The 16,600-nt window shown below is 39.8% G+C and overlaps 1 protein-coding gene across 2 annotated transcripts in view; it reads right to left on the bottom strand.

Moving 5' to 3' along the window:
- Positions 1-16,600, bottom strand: part of pak1 (p21 protein (Cdc42/Rac)-activated kinase 1) — a 57,262-nt gene that overhangs the window by 16,792 nt on the left and 23,870 nt on the right. For both annotated transcript variants that reach the window (XM_028045634.1, XM_028045635.1), the window contains 4 exons: positions 7,458-7,674; positions 4,218-4,312; positions 1,523-1,670; positions 1,271-1,308 (listed from right to left, as the gene is read on the bottom strand). In XM_028045634.1, the coding sequence (XP_027901435.1) occupies positions 1,271-1,308; positions 1,523-1,670; positions 4,218-4,312; positions 7,458-7,647 (471 nt within the window). In that variant the 5' untranslated portion in view covers positions 7,648-7,674. The remainder of the gene's footprint in view (positions 1-1,270; positions 1,309-1,522; positions 1,671-4,217; positions 4,313-7,457; positions 7,675-16,600) is intronic.

The following is a 16,600-nucleotide window of genomic DNA, read 5'->3' as shown; positions in this document are numbered from 1 at the left end:
ATGGGGTACCGGGCCCTTTGATACGGGCTGTCAGGTCCCTGTATGACCGGTGTCAGAGTCTGGTCCGCATTGCCGGCAGTAAGTCGGGCTCGTTTCCGGTGAGAGTTGGACTCCGCCAGAGCTGCCCTTTGTCACCGATTCTGTTCATCACTTTCATGGACAGAATTTCTAGGCGCAGCCAAGGTGTTGAGGGGATCCGATTTGGTGGCCTTAGGATCTCATCTCTGCTTTTCGCAGACGATATGGTCCTTTTGGCTTCATCAGATCGTGATCTGCAGCTCTCGCTGGATCGGTTCGCAGCCGAGTGTGAAGCGGCCGGGATGGGGATCAGTGCGTCCAAATCCGAGGCCATGGTCTTGAGCCGGAAAAGGGTAGAGTGCCTTCTCCGGGTCAGGGGGGGTGTCCTGCCCCAAGTGGAGGAGTTTAAGTATCTCGGGATCTTGTTCACGAATGGGGGAAGAAGGGAGCGGGAGATCGACAGGCGGATTGGCGCAGCGTCTGCTGTCAAGCGGGCGCTGTACCGGTCCGTCGTGGTGAAGAGAGAGCTGAGCCAAAAAGCGAGGCTCTCGATTTACCGGTCGATCTACGTTCCCACCCTCATCTATGGTCATGAGCTTTGGGTCATGACCGAAAGAACGAGATCGCGGATACAAGCGGCCGAAATGGGTTTTCTCCGTAGGGTGGCTGGGCTCTCCCTTAGAGATAGGGTGAGAAGCTCAGTCATCCGGGAGGGACTCAGAGTAGAGCCGCTGCTCCTTCACATCGAGAGGAGCCAGTTGAGGTGGCTTGGGCATCTGGTCAGGATGCCTCCTGGACGCCTCCCTGGTGAGGTGTTCAGGTCCCACCGGGAGGAGGCCCCGGGGAAGACCCAGGACACGCTGGAGGGACTATGTCTCTCGGCTGGCCTGGGAACGCCTCGGGATTCCCCCGGAGGAGCTGGAAGAAGTGGCTGGGGAGAGGGAAGTCTGGGCCTCCCTTCTGAAGCTGCTACCCCCGCGACCCGACCCCGGATAAGCGGAAGAAGATGGATGGATGGATGGATGGAAGACGTTAGAAGGAAATCCCCAAAGCTCACACTTTGGAAAATGTAGCAAATTTTGAAGGTAAAATTATGATAATCTAAGGCTTTTAAAGATCTTTCTAAGATATATACTAAGATTACAGAAGGTGAAATATATACTTCTATCAAACTACTAGAGAATAATTAACAGAGATCATTTATACAAGTTTTAGAGCTTGTGATTAACCCTAATAACAGAATTATTCTTACCGTTACGATGGAGGAGTTGAAGGCGTCTGCAGTTTTATCTGCAGGGAGATAAAAAGAAAAACTTTTCTCAGAGTTCAGGAGATTCACATCGCTTGGTTTAAGTCTGGAGGTTAATGTTAGACGTAAAAACAAAAACACTTTAATCTGATGATTAATCCTGCTTCATTTTATGCGATGACAAAGTTTCTCCAAGTCTTAAATACATTTTTGACTCCCTTTCTGTGAATGAAATAAAGTGTTGTGTTTTTATACCTGTGAAGCTCATGTATTTCTGGCTGTTGGCCGTTTCCTTCGAGTCGTAGAACTTTAAGACGTCGAGGACGGCCTGAGGATTCTTCTTCTGCTCCAGTTTGGTGATGTTGGACGTCTGCAGCAGACGGGCCCATTGCTCCGGCATGCCCTGCAAAACACACACACACAGTTTAACACAGTTATTACTTCATGCACTCATTTCAAGCAACTGCATGACAGCCATTCAGCTTCATGCAGACTTAAACTCTCCCTCTGTGCCGTGCTGATCAGGCCAATCAGGATGGAGCTACTTTTGCTCACTATGAGGTGGAAAAAAAAGTTTTTTAATTGTGATTCTGGTCAGCTTGAAAAACAAATTTTAAAAAATTAACTATTTGACTATAGTTGGTATTTCCCTTTTTTTTGTCTCCAAGTGTATTCTTCAAGTAGTTCAATGTTTATGTTCATGCTCTTATTTTGAAGTGGGTTCTCTTTCTTTCTTTTTCCCCAAACAACTTTATTTCAAACAAGAAACATACAGGAGCAAAATAAAACTGACACTAGAAAAAAAAACAATCATCTAAATTGTCATTTCAAAATTAAATTGGTGTTTGAGTGTTGTAGTCTTTCAACAGCAGATATAATTTGAACTGGATTTAGCGATTTAGCATTAGCACTGCTAATGTTTATGATTAGTGCTTTAACTTTTTACTTAGCGATTTTGTTATTTTTATGCTTTTTTTTATAACAATAGATTAAAAAGTCCAAGTTCTGTTGCATTGAAGTTTTGAAATGTCCTGTTGGAAAAACTTAATATTTAAAGTCTAATAAAATGTTGGAGAACCGCTGATCAATTCAATCATTTTCCAGACTTTCTGGAAGTTTTTTTAAGCTCCTTTCAGACAAATTCCTGACCATTTTCTGAGAAATCTCTTAATTAAGTTACTTTCATGAGCCCCACTTCCTGAAAAGATGTTAATCAGATGGAGACTTTTTTCTTCAGCTCTGAGTCTTCCTTTGTTCGACACTTGTCTAAAATTAGGGGTTTTTTCTATTTGTTTTTTATCGCCCTGCAAGGGGTCTTTTGTGGCTCTAGTGTCCCTTTTTCAAAGTAGGCTGACAGTAAAGGGAGAAGCAGAGGCATGCGGTAAACGTCGTCGAACCCGCGACGGCCGCGCCGCCTCTGAATGTGGGTCGCGCTAACCCCTCCGCCATCACGGCACGCTCCTAAAATTAGTTTTTTTTAAGCTCTCATAATCAGGCAGCTTCAAACTCATCAACAGACAAGACGAAGGAGATGATCGTCGACTTCAGGAAGAACCGGCCCAGCCACGCTCCACTGCTCATCAACAGCTCGGCTGTGGAGGTGGTCAGCAGCACCAAATTCCTGGGGGTGCACATCACTAACGACCTCAACTGGACTGTGAACACCACGTCTCTGGCCAAGAGGGCACAGAAACGTTTGTATTTCCTGCGGAGGATGAGAAGAGCACACCTGCCAAGACGTTCTACAGAAGCACCATAGAGAGCATTCTGACCAGCTGCCTCTCTGTGTGGTGTGGAGGCTGCAGCGCCTCCGACTGGAAGAACGTGAGGAGAGTGGTGCGGACAGCAGAGAGGACCCCTTCCCTCCATTCAGGACATTTCATCCCAGCGCTGCGTGTCCCGAGGCCGAAACATCATCAGTGACCCCTCACACCCCCACCATGGACTGTTCTCCCTGCTGCCCTCTGGAAAGAGGTTCTGCAGCCTCCGGTGCAGGTCCACCAGGTTCCCAAACAGCTTTTTCCCACTTGCCATCAGACTGCTGAACTCTTAACTGGACTGCACTCAAAATCTGGTCTCCACTTTATACCTTGCACATGTACAGAGCTAAATAACTTCTATTTTACTGTCAGTCCTGCACTTTATATTTTATATTCATATTTATATTCATATTTTATACTGTATTTTATTTTATTCTGGAGTAACCTCACAACATTGGAACCTCAAAACATTGTCTTGAGCCGTATGCAACGAAATTTCGTTCTGTATTCACCCTGTGCATGCAAAATGACAATAAAGTCAGTCTAAGTCTAAGGTAAATCAGACTGGAGTGAAAATACCTCAAAGTAAAAATAAAAAACAGTCTGCAGATGACAATAAGGGATGGGCTTATTGAATAAGTGCTGTCCAACCCAGGAAGGACGTATAACACAGCAGTCTTGTTGTATTTGTACTTTAGTGAAGCAACTGGGTCACATCTCCTTGTTTTCCTGCTCTTTCTCTCGCTCTCTTCTGTCAGAATCAGTCCATCACAAAGCCGCTCACTTTCTGCTCCATCCCTCCTCTGACCTTTCCTTCATTTTCCACCCACTCTTTGCTAATCGCCGCTGCCTGTTTAGCAGACAGTGAGGACTCTTTGCATGCAAGTATATCACTGAACTGTGACCCAGAATGCAAACAAGGAAACAATAATCATGCATTCGCAGAAGAGATGGGAGTTTTTTTTAGTTTTGCACACAGTGTTGGACTTGCAGATAAAAGAGCTTGGTCAGGCAGATCAAGTGACTCAGCTCAACAAGATGGCCTTTGTCTGATGAGACTATTTTAAAAAACTTTTATTCGGTATGTCTGCTTCCATCAAGCTCATGAACAAACACACAAATATTTACGCAGCAATGAGCAACAGGCGATAATTAGAGCGGCGTTCAGTGGGGAATATTAACAGACTTACAGTAAACTCCCCAGTAACAGCATCAAAACCGACGTGGATGGTGTGCTCAAAGTCTGACGGTAGAGAAATCTCAGGACGTTCCTTCTTCTTATAGGCTGAACAAAAAGAAGAGAGAGAGAACAAGGACAGTTTAAGGATATTTTAATTACCCAGACGTTTTCTTCTGGCGTAAACTGAGATGGATTTGTTGCAAACTGGACCTCAAAAGGCCAAGATGCCACCAGGTTATTAAATCAGCTGTAATAGAAATCCCTCATGGGACAAACCGTTGTGATAAATGAATAAATAAGAAGAAGGAGGAGGGAAAAAAAGACAATAAAAGAGAGAATTAATCATAAAAAATACATAAAAAGCAGTTTGTGAGAGAATTATAACGACGGTTGTAATTTATTCCTGAGGGAAATCATAAGCCCATATCCTCTTGGGATGACAAACAATGCAAGGACCACCAGCCGGCTGCAAGGCATCGTGGGTAATCTATGTCTGGATGTGGACATGTGGCGTGAATTAGTCTAAAAAAAGATTTTTATGATATAAGTAAATCCTAAGAATCACATTTAACTCTAACTAGTGGGTAAAAAGCTGTTTTGATCTTAAGATAAAAACTAATAAATAATATTCTGTGAATTATAAGACTGGCGGGCCACCAGGCTAAACATTGCTTGTTTCATTAATTCAGTTTTTTTTTATTTAGCTATTTTTAAGACTTTATAGTTGATGTTTAGGCATTAATAATGTCTTCCATATTTTCAAAGTTGATATTTTCAAATTTCCTGTCAACTTTAAACATATTTTAACTGAAAACATGGTGGATGACTGCTCTAGTGCCCCGGCCACCAGGATTAACGAGTTTTTCTGTGGGAAACCATGAATATTAAAGGTTATCTCCATTTCTTATGTCTTTTTTTTTTAGACTGTCTTAGAAAAGCAGAGGTTTTTTAGTGTTCAGTCAGAGGCTTCTTCAAATTGGCTGTAACACAGACTGCTACTGGATAACTTTCTAGCCCACAGTCATCAACATCTACAATAACTCTGGAGAATTTTGAATTTAATTTCCCTTTGGGCTCAATTCAGTATTTTTGAATTGAATTAGAATTTAACTATATTTATATAAGTGTGGATCACAGACTGTAGCTTTATTTTGGTAGATAAAGCTACAGTTTATAACATTACACAAAAAGAAAAAAAAGCCATTTTACAAACCAATAATGTACTGAAAAAGCAACAGGCTGAAGCTTTACAGCCCCAAGCACCTGAAACAGTTTTCATCCAGGTCTCTCTGCACGGCTCGTCTGGCATCCATGGTTTTGCTTCACGCCTTCATCGCTCAGTTATGTGGAAGAGGAAGAGAATCACGAGACTCCACTTCTTCTGCAGCAGCGCTCTCTTTAGTCGTTATTTAACAGAATAAAAAGTCTCTGCAACTTCCCTCAACTTGAGTTTGATGCTAAACTATTATTTTCTACTCTGAGAATAAAAATAGTAAGAGGAAGTCATCATCCTCCTGATTGGGTTCATGCACAGTTTAACCACTGACTCGTGTTCTTATGAAGGCTGACAGGCCAGCGGCTAATTTGTTATTGCTAAGTTTAAATTGCCTTATGAAAAACAAAACAGCAGTAACTGTGCAAACAACATGGATTCACGTACAGCTCTAAAAGATTACAAAAAGCAACAATTCACATTTATGGAAAGTGAAGAGCAGTTGAGAAAGTTACTGTTCCATATCAGTCTGGAAAAGGTTACAAAGTCGGTTAGACTTTAAAATCTGAAAAGTGCTTTTTAGCTGACGATTATTTTAGTAATGGAGTATTCGACAATTAATATTCTGCAGATTTCTCATTCAATCACTTAAGATTTTTTATGCAACACCAAAAATAAATAAAATGCAAATAAACAAATAACTATTCCTATTTTTTTTTAAAAAGAAAGTAAACATTTTATTGCAAGAAAGCAGTTCTTTAGTGAATGCTTTATCATTTGTAACAATGGATGCATCTGCAGCCAAAATAACATTTCTATGTGTTTTTGTTGATTATTTTATTAACTGATTAATAATTAGACAGCAAAAGATGCTTAATAGGTTTTTTATTTTACATAGAAAGTTTCTAATCTTTAATTGAAAATGTATATTTTGTTCGTACAGTTTAGCTTAATTAATACTAGTGTAGTTTTGAGTCTGTGCTCCAGCTAAGAATGAAACAATTACTAAATTAGTTTGTAATTATTCTAATAATTGATTGCTCATTATTAATCCCGTTAATTGTTTCTTTTGCCCAAATGCTTATTTTAATTACTCGGTCCTATTTCATTTTTAACAATATTAAACCTATAGGAGACCCGTTATTTTTTAAGAAGACTTATTTTCATGTACGGTAAGACTTATTATTACATAAAACATAAACATGTTTACTGCTTAATGAAAGGTGTGTGTGTGTGTGTGTGCGTGTGTGTGTGTGTGTGTGTGGGTGTGTGTGCGTGTGTGTGTGTCAGAACTGCAGCCGGAGCAACACCTGCCGAGATCAAAGTTAAGCCTTCATGTCGGCTTTAATAAGGATTAACAAGCAACGCGTTGATAATCTTCATCGGGTCTGGAGGAAAAAAAAAAACATTGAAGATTATCATCGACTGAGTTATTCACAGCCTTTCAACGAGCTGGATGCCGAGGAGGAACCACACATCTTCCTCCTTCCACCTCAACAGGAAGTGCGTGATTTAACACCAACTGTAAAACATTTGAGCCACTTTTAGTTGTGTCTACCATCTTTGGTCTTTAAGTCAAATAAATTTAGCGAGTTTTAGATTTTGAACCTAAATGTGAGTTTGTGGAAGATAATCCAACAGTAGTAAGTTGTGTTGAGTTTTTAGATTAGCACTTATAAAAAACTGAAAGAAGAAAAAGCCAGGAGTGGGAATTATTTCCCAGAATGCTTAGCGGCATGTTTTTGTATCCTGAGATGGAAGTGCGTTACACTGATCTGACTCCTGTGTTTTACTAAGACATATGTTTATTTTAATATCCTGTTCACACTAAATGTTTCTGAGCCGTTTACTGCCTAATAAAATCAATGTAAAGATGTTCAATATTTATTTTTAAGTAGTATTAATTGAATGCAGCTATTTATCAATATTTTACCAGTCTGTTAATGGGTTCTATCAGACAGTCTGCTGTAACCGGCCCCTTGAGGACGTTTGTGATCTTGTTGTGGCCCAAAATGAAAATGAGTGGAGAGCACTCACTCTTATCGCTCCCAGTGAGGATGAATCGGATGGAGCGGTCTTTCTTCTTCTTGTCCTCCGGGTTGGGCGGCAGCGGCTTGGAGCCGTGGTTCAGGGGCGTGGGGTCCTTGTTGCAGGAGCCAATCAGGGTGCTGGTGTTCCTCATGGGAGGAGCTGGAGGCTTGTCCTCGACCTCCCCATTATCAGACATCTTCAGATAGGCTGCAGCTGGCCGCTCCTGCACAGAAACGGACCAATCACAGGGAAGATGCTGTCAGAGGACGAAACGTCAGCAAATAACAGTCAAGATAAGTAAATATTCACCAAATTATTAGGATTCAATCACAACGTTGTTAACTTTGATATTAGCTGCATTGGACTGCCTTGTTGCTAAAATGCAAATAACCTGCTGCTGGCCACGCCCCCCAACTTAATGTTCACAGATGCACGACTGTACAACGGTACATCTTTGAAAAGCATTAGTAGAGCCTCCTGCAAAACTAACAAGAGTGCTACAAGTGGTTTCTGGATGTTAAGTCAACAACTAAAATACTTGTCTTCTCCAGCAGCCATTGTACAGCGCATACAGGGGTAAAACCAGCTGACCAGACATGCTGGGTTGCTAGGTGACAGGCAGCGCCACAATCGGGAGGTTTTTGAAACGGCTCGTTTTCCAGACACTAAAAAACATCAACTTATTTCCATAAAACAGCTGGAAAACGGAAATACAAAAACATTCAAAAAAATAAACCCATACATACATACTGTATATACATGTAATGTGTCAATTTATGAAATAAACAACTACATGTGAAATGCATTGCTTAAAAGTTGCTATATGTTAAAATCATTTACCATTATTGTTTTTCTTATGTGATTTCTGGGCTGCAGTGCTCCATAAAATACTTTAAACCAGTGGTTCATCAAATGGTGCAACTCACATCTGATTGGTCGGCCTGTACAGGAAGTCCACTGCAGACCAATCAGAGCAGCGTTAGCCCCGCCCACTGAGTTTGAAGTAGGTCGACTGTCAAAATTACAATCATATATTTCCATATAGCTGGGTATGGAGAGCTTTCGTGATCTGCTATAAATAAATAAGAAAGTAAGTAAATTCGATTATTTTACTATAAAAGCTGGAATAATCTGTAGCAATATGAAGCTACATTTTTATGCACCTCCTGTCTGTAAAAAGGAAATGTGTTTCTTTGGATCTCAGACGTCAATGCTTTAGTTTATGGAACAAAATTTCCTTCCGAGGGAAAATCTTCTAAAATAAAATGAAATAAATGGACAGAGAGTTTCCATTTTCTCAGAGCGGTCAGTTTGATCTACAAACACCAAGCTGACTAAATCACAGTGTGTGTTTTTTCTGTTAACATGCGTGTACTGACTCAGAGCTTAATGAGTCTTGGTCGAAAGATAACACCACATTTATCCACTTTGATGTGTAAGTGTAACCTGCAGTTTGCGCACACAGCTGAGAGGCAAATAAAAAAAAAAAAGCCAACTTAATGACCGGTTCTGCCACACACAGAAATACACAATCAAACACTGAAGCTAGGAGCTAACCTCTTATAAATGCTCCAGTGAGCACAGAGAGTCACGAGGAGGATGTATGTAGGTCAGAGCTACACGAGCAAATCAACAAACAGAGGAAAACATTACATTTACAGAAAACACAATGCAAAAGAAAAAGTTCTCCATGTGTTTTCAACTCTTTGTACAGGAAAGCTGCTTAATATTTCTGTCCTTCCACCTTAACGCATAAACGGAAACGGCTCCTGATGGACTAAATTTGTCAAAGCCAACTAAATAACTCACTCTGACTAAAAGAGAAAATACTATTAGAAGAGACTGAAGTAACTCTGAACAGAGACTAAACTCCTGTTACTCTGTTTACAGGCTCTTGATTGTGCTGCACCTTTTTAAATGTGATTGTTAAAAACGCTCATTTGAAAATTTCACAAAGTTGTGTTATTGGGAGACACTATTTACAAAACTTAAACACCAATTACAGAGTCTTAAAAAAGGCAAAAGTGATCTTGTGATTTTCTAGATCCTGTTTTGTTTAGCAATGTCTGCAGCTTGGTGCAGGAGTTTGAACTATAAACCCAGTTTAACCAGTCTTTGCTGTTACTGTTACTGGTGAATAAGAAATCACTGTTCAAGATATAAAAACAAATTATGTTTAGCCTGGCGGGGCATTTACCGATCATCCATGAGGTCGATCTCTGAAGATCACCGATCTTTGCCAATCACCTGGATTGGCTGTTAATTTTTTGCATTAGGTATAAATGATACTAAATGGTCTCGCAAAATTTTAAAAGATCTGGCAATAAATTCACCTAATTCAGACATAAACATGCAAAATACTTGGGGGCTACAATACAGCAGCTATTCAGTTAAAAAGACAATTGAAAAACCTGCAATCAGTAAAAACTATTTAACAGTAAGGCTCTCAGCAGCCTAAATTATACATAAATCAAATAAATCTCACAACACTATCAAATAATGTCAAGTAAAAAAGGAAATATTTATTCAAAGTTAAACACAGGTTGCATCACAATAAACAATCCTGAGTTACTGAATCAAACCCTCCATGTTGTTCTGTGCTGGTTCTGATCTTTCTGACTGAGTAATTCTGCAGAACACAGGAGGAGGCAGGGGGCTCGATTTTTTTATTCAGAGATTATCCGTCTTATGATAGGACAGCGAAAGTTTTAATATAAATGCAAAATATTTTGTCTGTTTAACTAAATGGTGCAGCGTTAAGCAGCTGTTCAGTGTGAGAGCAGAAACGGCGCTGCGCAGAAATAGATTCATTGTGATGCATTTTGACGCGCTTCACCCCTGAATTTCCCGCCGCAACACGCAAACGTCCCCACTCACTCGGAGCGTCACAGTTCCACGCGACATCGCGTGGGATTTGTTGCCGCGCGCTTGCGCAGTGTGAAGGAACGAGGAGATTAACTCACGCAGGCTGCGACGTCAGATACACGTGATCGGTTTTGGTGATCGGCAACGAGAGACAGTGATTGGCGATCACCGATCATACACTTTTTCGGGCGATTGTGATCGGTGGCCGATCGATCGGCACACCTCTACCCCACATCTAATGTTATTTTTCAGCTGTTTGAAGAGATCTGCATCCTGAAATACAAAAATAAAAAATACTCATCAGCATCAACAAAAGGCTTCTAGATCTTACCTTGTTTAAGTGTAGAGCTCAATTTTTAACCCCAAAAATAAAAGCAAGAAACAAATCGAGAAGTTTTTCAGAAGGAAAGAAACAGCTGAACCTCCTCAGAGCCTCAGTCCAGGAGACTGAAACGTGAAGCCATGTGGACTTTTAACCCGTCCTGCCTCCCGCAGACGGTGACATCAGCTTGGTGTCAGAAGGTGAGTCACACGTGGAAGCAGTAAAAGTTCACAACCATCCCAGAACCGTTTGGGTCTTTTAATCCGGCACCATGACCCCAGAGAGGAAACGTCACCTGCACACGAAGGGCAGTAAGCACTTAGAGAGGGTGTGTGTGTGAGTGTGTGTGTGTTTGTAGCCATCTGCATACAGACAGTTGTTGTTTAGAAGAAAGTGATGGAGTCTTTATTGTCTGCTTCACACCCACAGAGGGAGACAGCAGATGTCTCAAATTTCAAACACTCCTGCCAGTTTCAGCAGAACCTGGTTTCCAAACAATCCCATACTGTCTACTACAAAACACACACACACACACACACACACACACACACACCCAACTGAATACAAAGTTACATCTATTGATCTGAAAGGATTCCCCGTCTTATTAAAAATCCTAATAACTTCATCTTCATTTTTATTGCTAAGACTGACGCTACAGACTTGTTTCAACTTAGATTAAAAAGAAATTAGAAGATATTTAACGAAATATTTCTGTTTAAATCTATTCATAATCACAGATGCGATCGGTGTTGATGGAAAAAAGGAACCTGGGAGGAAGTATTCAATAATTTGCTTATTTTTCCGTAGAATGTTAATTTACGTAAAAGTTACGTAATATGAATACGGCAATGTGGACTTTATGAAACGCACCTGCTTAAAAATACGATGGCATATCAGGATCCGATGGAGATTATTTAGTTTTTTTAATTACAAGAACAGTCACAATATTTTCAGAATAAAGATGAAGTATTAGCAGAAAAGAGAGTCATCAGTCTTTTTAATGAGGAAAACAAGTTTTGATAATAGTTATCAGCTTGTGGTTGTTTCTTAAACACAGATAGTGGTTCGCACAATTGTAATACATTTCAAGCCAATTTAATTATCTGTAAAACCGATATTAAAGTATAACTTAATAAGATGCTCAACATTCCTGACTTTCATTTTTGGCAATTTTTTTGTGTTCCCATAAAATTACTACGTCTTTCTTCTAATATTCAAACATTATTCTGAAAATATTGTGACTTTATTCTTGTATTATTATAACTTTATTCTGATAATATTCCAACTTTAATCTTGTACAAATATTTTCTAATATCATGACTTCATTCTCCAATTTCTGTTTTCCTTATTCTGGGTCAAATATTCTGTCGCAGGAAAATAAGCCTCACTGGAACATATATATTCTAACTGACCAAATATGACTCTATACAAATTACTCAAACTTCGCACAAAATCATGAAAAAAGAGACATTTAAATTTCCTCTGCTTTTTTCCAACTAAGCAGGAAACAAATGTGTTAGCGAGAGGAGAACGTTTTAGCTTTCTGCATCTCGCCACTAAGGTATTAAGGTCATATTACCTTTAAAGGGAAAAGGAAGAGAAGCAACAACTAAATAAACACAAAATTTCTTAACCTGTTCAGGTGATTAAATCATCTTAAGTTTAAGATTAAAAAGCAACAAATCTAAAGCAAAATAAACATTTTCTGACAGTGATTTAAAAGGAGTACCAAGACAGTGTTAACGTGGTGAGGAAAATGCCAGACTCCTCCTGCAGCACCGGTCTCACACACACACACACACAGAAACACAGTGTGTGTGTGTTAGGAGTGTGTGAGTGATGAGGAGGCACCACGCTGTCAGAGACCTTAGATGATATCCTGAGTTGGATCAGGATCCCTGCAGAGATGATTACAGAGACTCTCTGAGTCTCAAATCATCTGAACTGTCAAATCCGGCCAATTCTGAGTTACAAAGATGATCTGGGCTGGAAAACCCATTAATCCCAATTCATCCCTCTTCAGATTACCCAATCTGGACTCCGAGGAGTCAGACTCAGAACTAAAATATCTGCAAACAGAGCCAAGATGGGGAAAAACAAAACAAAAAGGTCAATCAGCAATGGTTTCGTAATGGAAACAGAATAATTATTTTAATTATTGATTATTATGACAGTTAATTGGATAAAGAAAATTGCCACATTCTGCAGATTTTTCATTTTACGTCTTAAGCCTTTACTAATATGTCAAATGAAGAAAATAAACTATTCAATTCCTTTTTAAATGACAAAATAAACATTTTATTGTATAAATTGCAATAACAGTATTCCTTTAGTAAGCTCTTGATATTTTGTAGCAAAGGATGAATCTGCAGCTGAATGTATTTCCATCATCAACATGTGAAAAGCTCAGTCCTTCCTGCTTGATCAGTGGAGCTGATCTGGTGACTATTTTTACGATTTTAAAATAATAATTAGATAGATAAAGGTGCTTAAAAGGCCTTTATTCACAGAATTTGAACCAGGTGAAGTTAAAACTACGACACTTAAAGATTTCTGGGTAGAGCATTTTTTAGACAAAGATTTTTTTAATCTTAAATTAAAAACTTTGATATATTTTGTACAGTTTTGCTGCTCTGATTGTGTTATTCTTTCTAGTTTTTTTAGAGTCTCTATACTCCAGTTAACAATTAATAGATTACAAAATTAGTCCAAGTCTAACCTCTAGTGCACAAGAACAGCGATTACACCTGGTTCTTATTTATAAACATAAGTGAACCCAAAATAGGAACTTGCTGTTTCCATCCGATTTAAATGGGTCAGAAGGAACCAGGTGCTGCAAATTAAAGGACCCAAATAACTGATCTACTTTGGTTCGACCACATCTATGAACTAAAGACAGGAATGATGTTTGTCTGCTGGTCTGAAGCGTGCAGGCGCGTTTTAATTCAGTACCGAGGAGGAAAAACAGCATTAATGTTATAAATTATTTAAAGTCCTTTATTCTACAGAAAGAGTTTTAAACTCATTTTCATTTTGGGCCGGCATAGTGGTGGCGGGGTGATAGCACCGTGAAACCCCCCCCAAAAAACAGACAGGAAACAAATACTGTTGAATTATGGGATGTTTTTGGTTTCCACACAAATTTCTTCCATTTTCGTTCATAACAAATCCGTTTTGCGCCTTAGGATGTGATTAAGCACGTCAGAAACAAACCATCTCTAAAAAAATCTGATCCGTGAATTTAATAAAGTGTCATTTAGCTGCAGCATAAAGTCTGTCATTCCATTATCCATCTAATGTGTGCCGGCCTACGTATAGAGACATTCATTATTTATTTATTTTTATTTTTTTTTCTCCAAAGAGTTTTTTTTGCAGCTCTAGTGGCTCGTATTTTTTGCGACAGTAGACAGACAGGAAAGAGGGTGAGGGTGAGGAGAGGGGGAAAGGTCGCCGGGACCGGGAGTCGAACCCGCGGCGTCCGCGTCGAGGACTAAGGCCTCCAAACGTGGGGCGTGCTAACCCGCTGCGCCACCGCAGCACGGCCCGATAGGGACATTCGTTATTCACGCCAGCACATCTAAAGAGACGGACGCCGGAATGTGTCAGCACTTCCTGGGAATGAAGTATCAGCAGCAGCAGACACATTTACTGGAACATTTAATAACATCTTACATACAACTAAAATCTGACTAAGATGCCCATATAAAACAAAGTGTTTGCATAACTTCCAGTGTGAAACATGACCAATAGATGGACAGACATGTAGACAACCAGAGTGTGAATCTGGATTCCCTTCAGCTGCTCTGAGGAATCCCACAGGCTGCTAAATAAGCAACAGCACCGTCCAAATTTCCTCCGTTTGCTCTTACATAATCAGCTGCACCGACTCTTTGTGTATTTCTCAGCGGCTGAGTCAAATTAACAGGACAGAGATTTCAGTTAAAAGCCTTTTACCTGTGCCAAACTGCCTGCTCTTCTAAATGGTTATAAAATCTCAATAATTCAAAGTAATTATTCCAAAAGTACTTAAACATCCAGATTTATGTGATCGAGACAGAAAGCAGTAAATGATTGAGGCAGGACAACGACTGGCCATGCAACTGAAAGAGAGAAGAGAAGAGAAGAGAAGAGAAGAGAAGAATGTTTTTGAGGGAAAAAAGGAGACTACAAATTCCATATCACCCCGAAAGCACCATCCCCACAGTTAAGACATGGTAGTAGTGGCATCATGCTGTGGGATCATTTATTACATAAATCCCCCACATTTATACAATAGAGTTGCACAAAGCAGCACATAATTTTAGCAAGGGAACTATTGGCCATGCAAGTGAAAGAAAAGAGAAAGAAAAGAAAAAAGAGAAAAGAAGAAAAACTGGAATGTTCCAGATGGAAGCATGTCCATATATCAGAACGGCCCAGTCAAAGTCAAGCCCTAAACTCAGATGAGAATCTGAAGGGAGATTTGAAAAGTGACCTTCACCATTCCTCTGCTCTGCAGAGCTTAAGCTACATTTAAGCTACATATTGAGCTTTTTAATCAATATTTCTTGAATATTGATTTAAAAAAAGCTATGGCAGATTTTCTCACTCATAACATGGTTATAAGTGAAAAGTCTTCCAGTTTTTAATCAATAGTAAAAAATTATTGACTTAATCAGGCTCTTGTATCGTGTTGAAAAGTTATTTGTTTTGTCTTATTTCAAACTCACTAATATATTTGCACTTAAAAACTAGACCAAATTCCAAAAGGTAAGAAGATTTTGTGTTGTTGCAGTGTAGGAATTTTTAGACTAAATCTAAAAGTTTTTGTGCTTTCGTCTGTAACCGCCGCAAAAACCAGGATCCACATATTTTTACTTACCTTCATGGTTTAGGTTTCATTCAGATAACAAGGAATGTCTGGTTTTACATACTGTAGTCATTTTTTGTTAGTAGCTGAAACATTTGCATTGAAGTAATAAAAACCTAACTTCTGAACTCCAGACTTTTAGGAAAGCTGAGGTGGCAGAGCCAGCAGGGGGTCTGGTTCCCTCATAGCCCAGGGGAGCAATGCACCTCCAGGCAACCAGATCCAACAGAGCCGCTAGCTGGTGCTGAAAGATTCGGTTTGTCAGGTAACATAAATACCAGACATAAACAAAACAGAGACTAAGAGGGACTAGTTGAGGACAAATGGATCCTGGTTTAACGCACCTGGATCAAATGATGGCTCATTAGAGGCCTTAGGAGAGGAAAACACCGACATGCTGAGAAGGTTGTTACTACCACCAGGGAGAGACCTAAAACATGCAGGATGCCGGCCCTCGAGAACCGACTTTGGGCACCCCTGAGATAAAGCAACAAAAATAGAAACTATTGAAGCAGGAGACCGAACCATCTCACTGCATCTCATTTCATCCTGACTGAAGCCCCGATGACAGAACGAGAAATGAAACCGTCTCATTTGTCTGCAGACTCAAACCCGAGGGCGCAGACTTCAAACGTATATTTTAACATAATTTACAGACCACATTTGAAAGCATTCATAAGAATACATCCACTGACAATCTCACAATGTCAGCTAGTTGATTTTCAAGTGTATTAGCATAAAAATCCTTTGCTATGTCGGCACAGTTCCTCTAGAAAGCTAGTTTATCATTTTATCCTAACAATACAAATTTTGCATTCAACAAATATCAGCAAAAGCTTGAGTGGCTTAAGCCAGAAAGTCCAATTCTGGACTTTTTAAGACCTTCTACATGACACCTTGAATAAAACAAAAAACTGTAAATATAGAGGATGCTTGGCAGTTCCTACTGTATTATAATTAAGCAGAAATTTCAGCTAAAACAGCCAAAATTTCTGGAGTTTCTCCCACTGAATATTTGTTCTCTACAGCCTTAACCCATCTTAACCCCATCACACACGATAGATGCAAACCAGACAGCTAGCTAGTTAGCAAGAGCGACTTAGCAGCTAGTTA

The sequence above is a fragment of the Xiphophorus couchianus genome, chromosome 18 (assembly GCF_001444195.1).
Source record: "Xiphophorus couchianus chromosome 18, X_couchianus-1.0, whole genome shotgun sequence".
NCBI classification, from domain to species: domain Eukaryota; kingdom Metazoa; phylum Chordata; class Actinopteri; order Cyprinodontiformes; family Poeciliidae; genus Xiphophorus; species Xiphophorus couchianus.
Note: the sequence above shows the minus strand (reverse complement) of the source record. Positions and strands in the feature narration are given on the sequence as shown.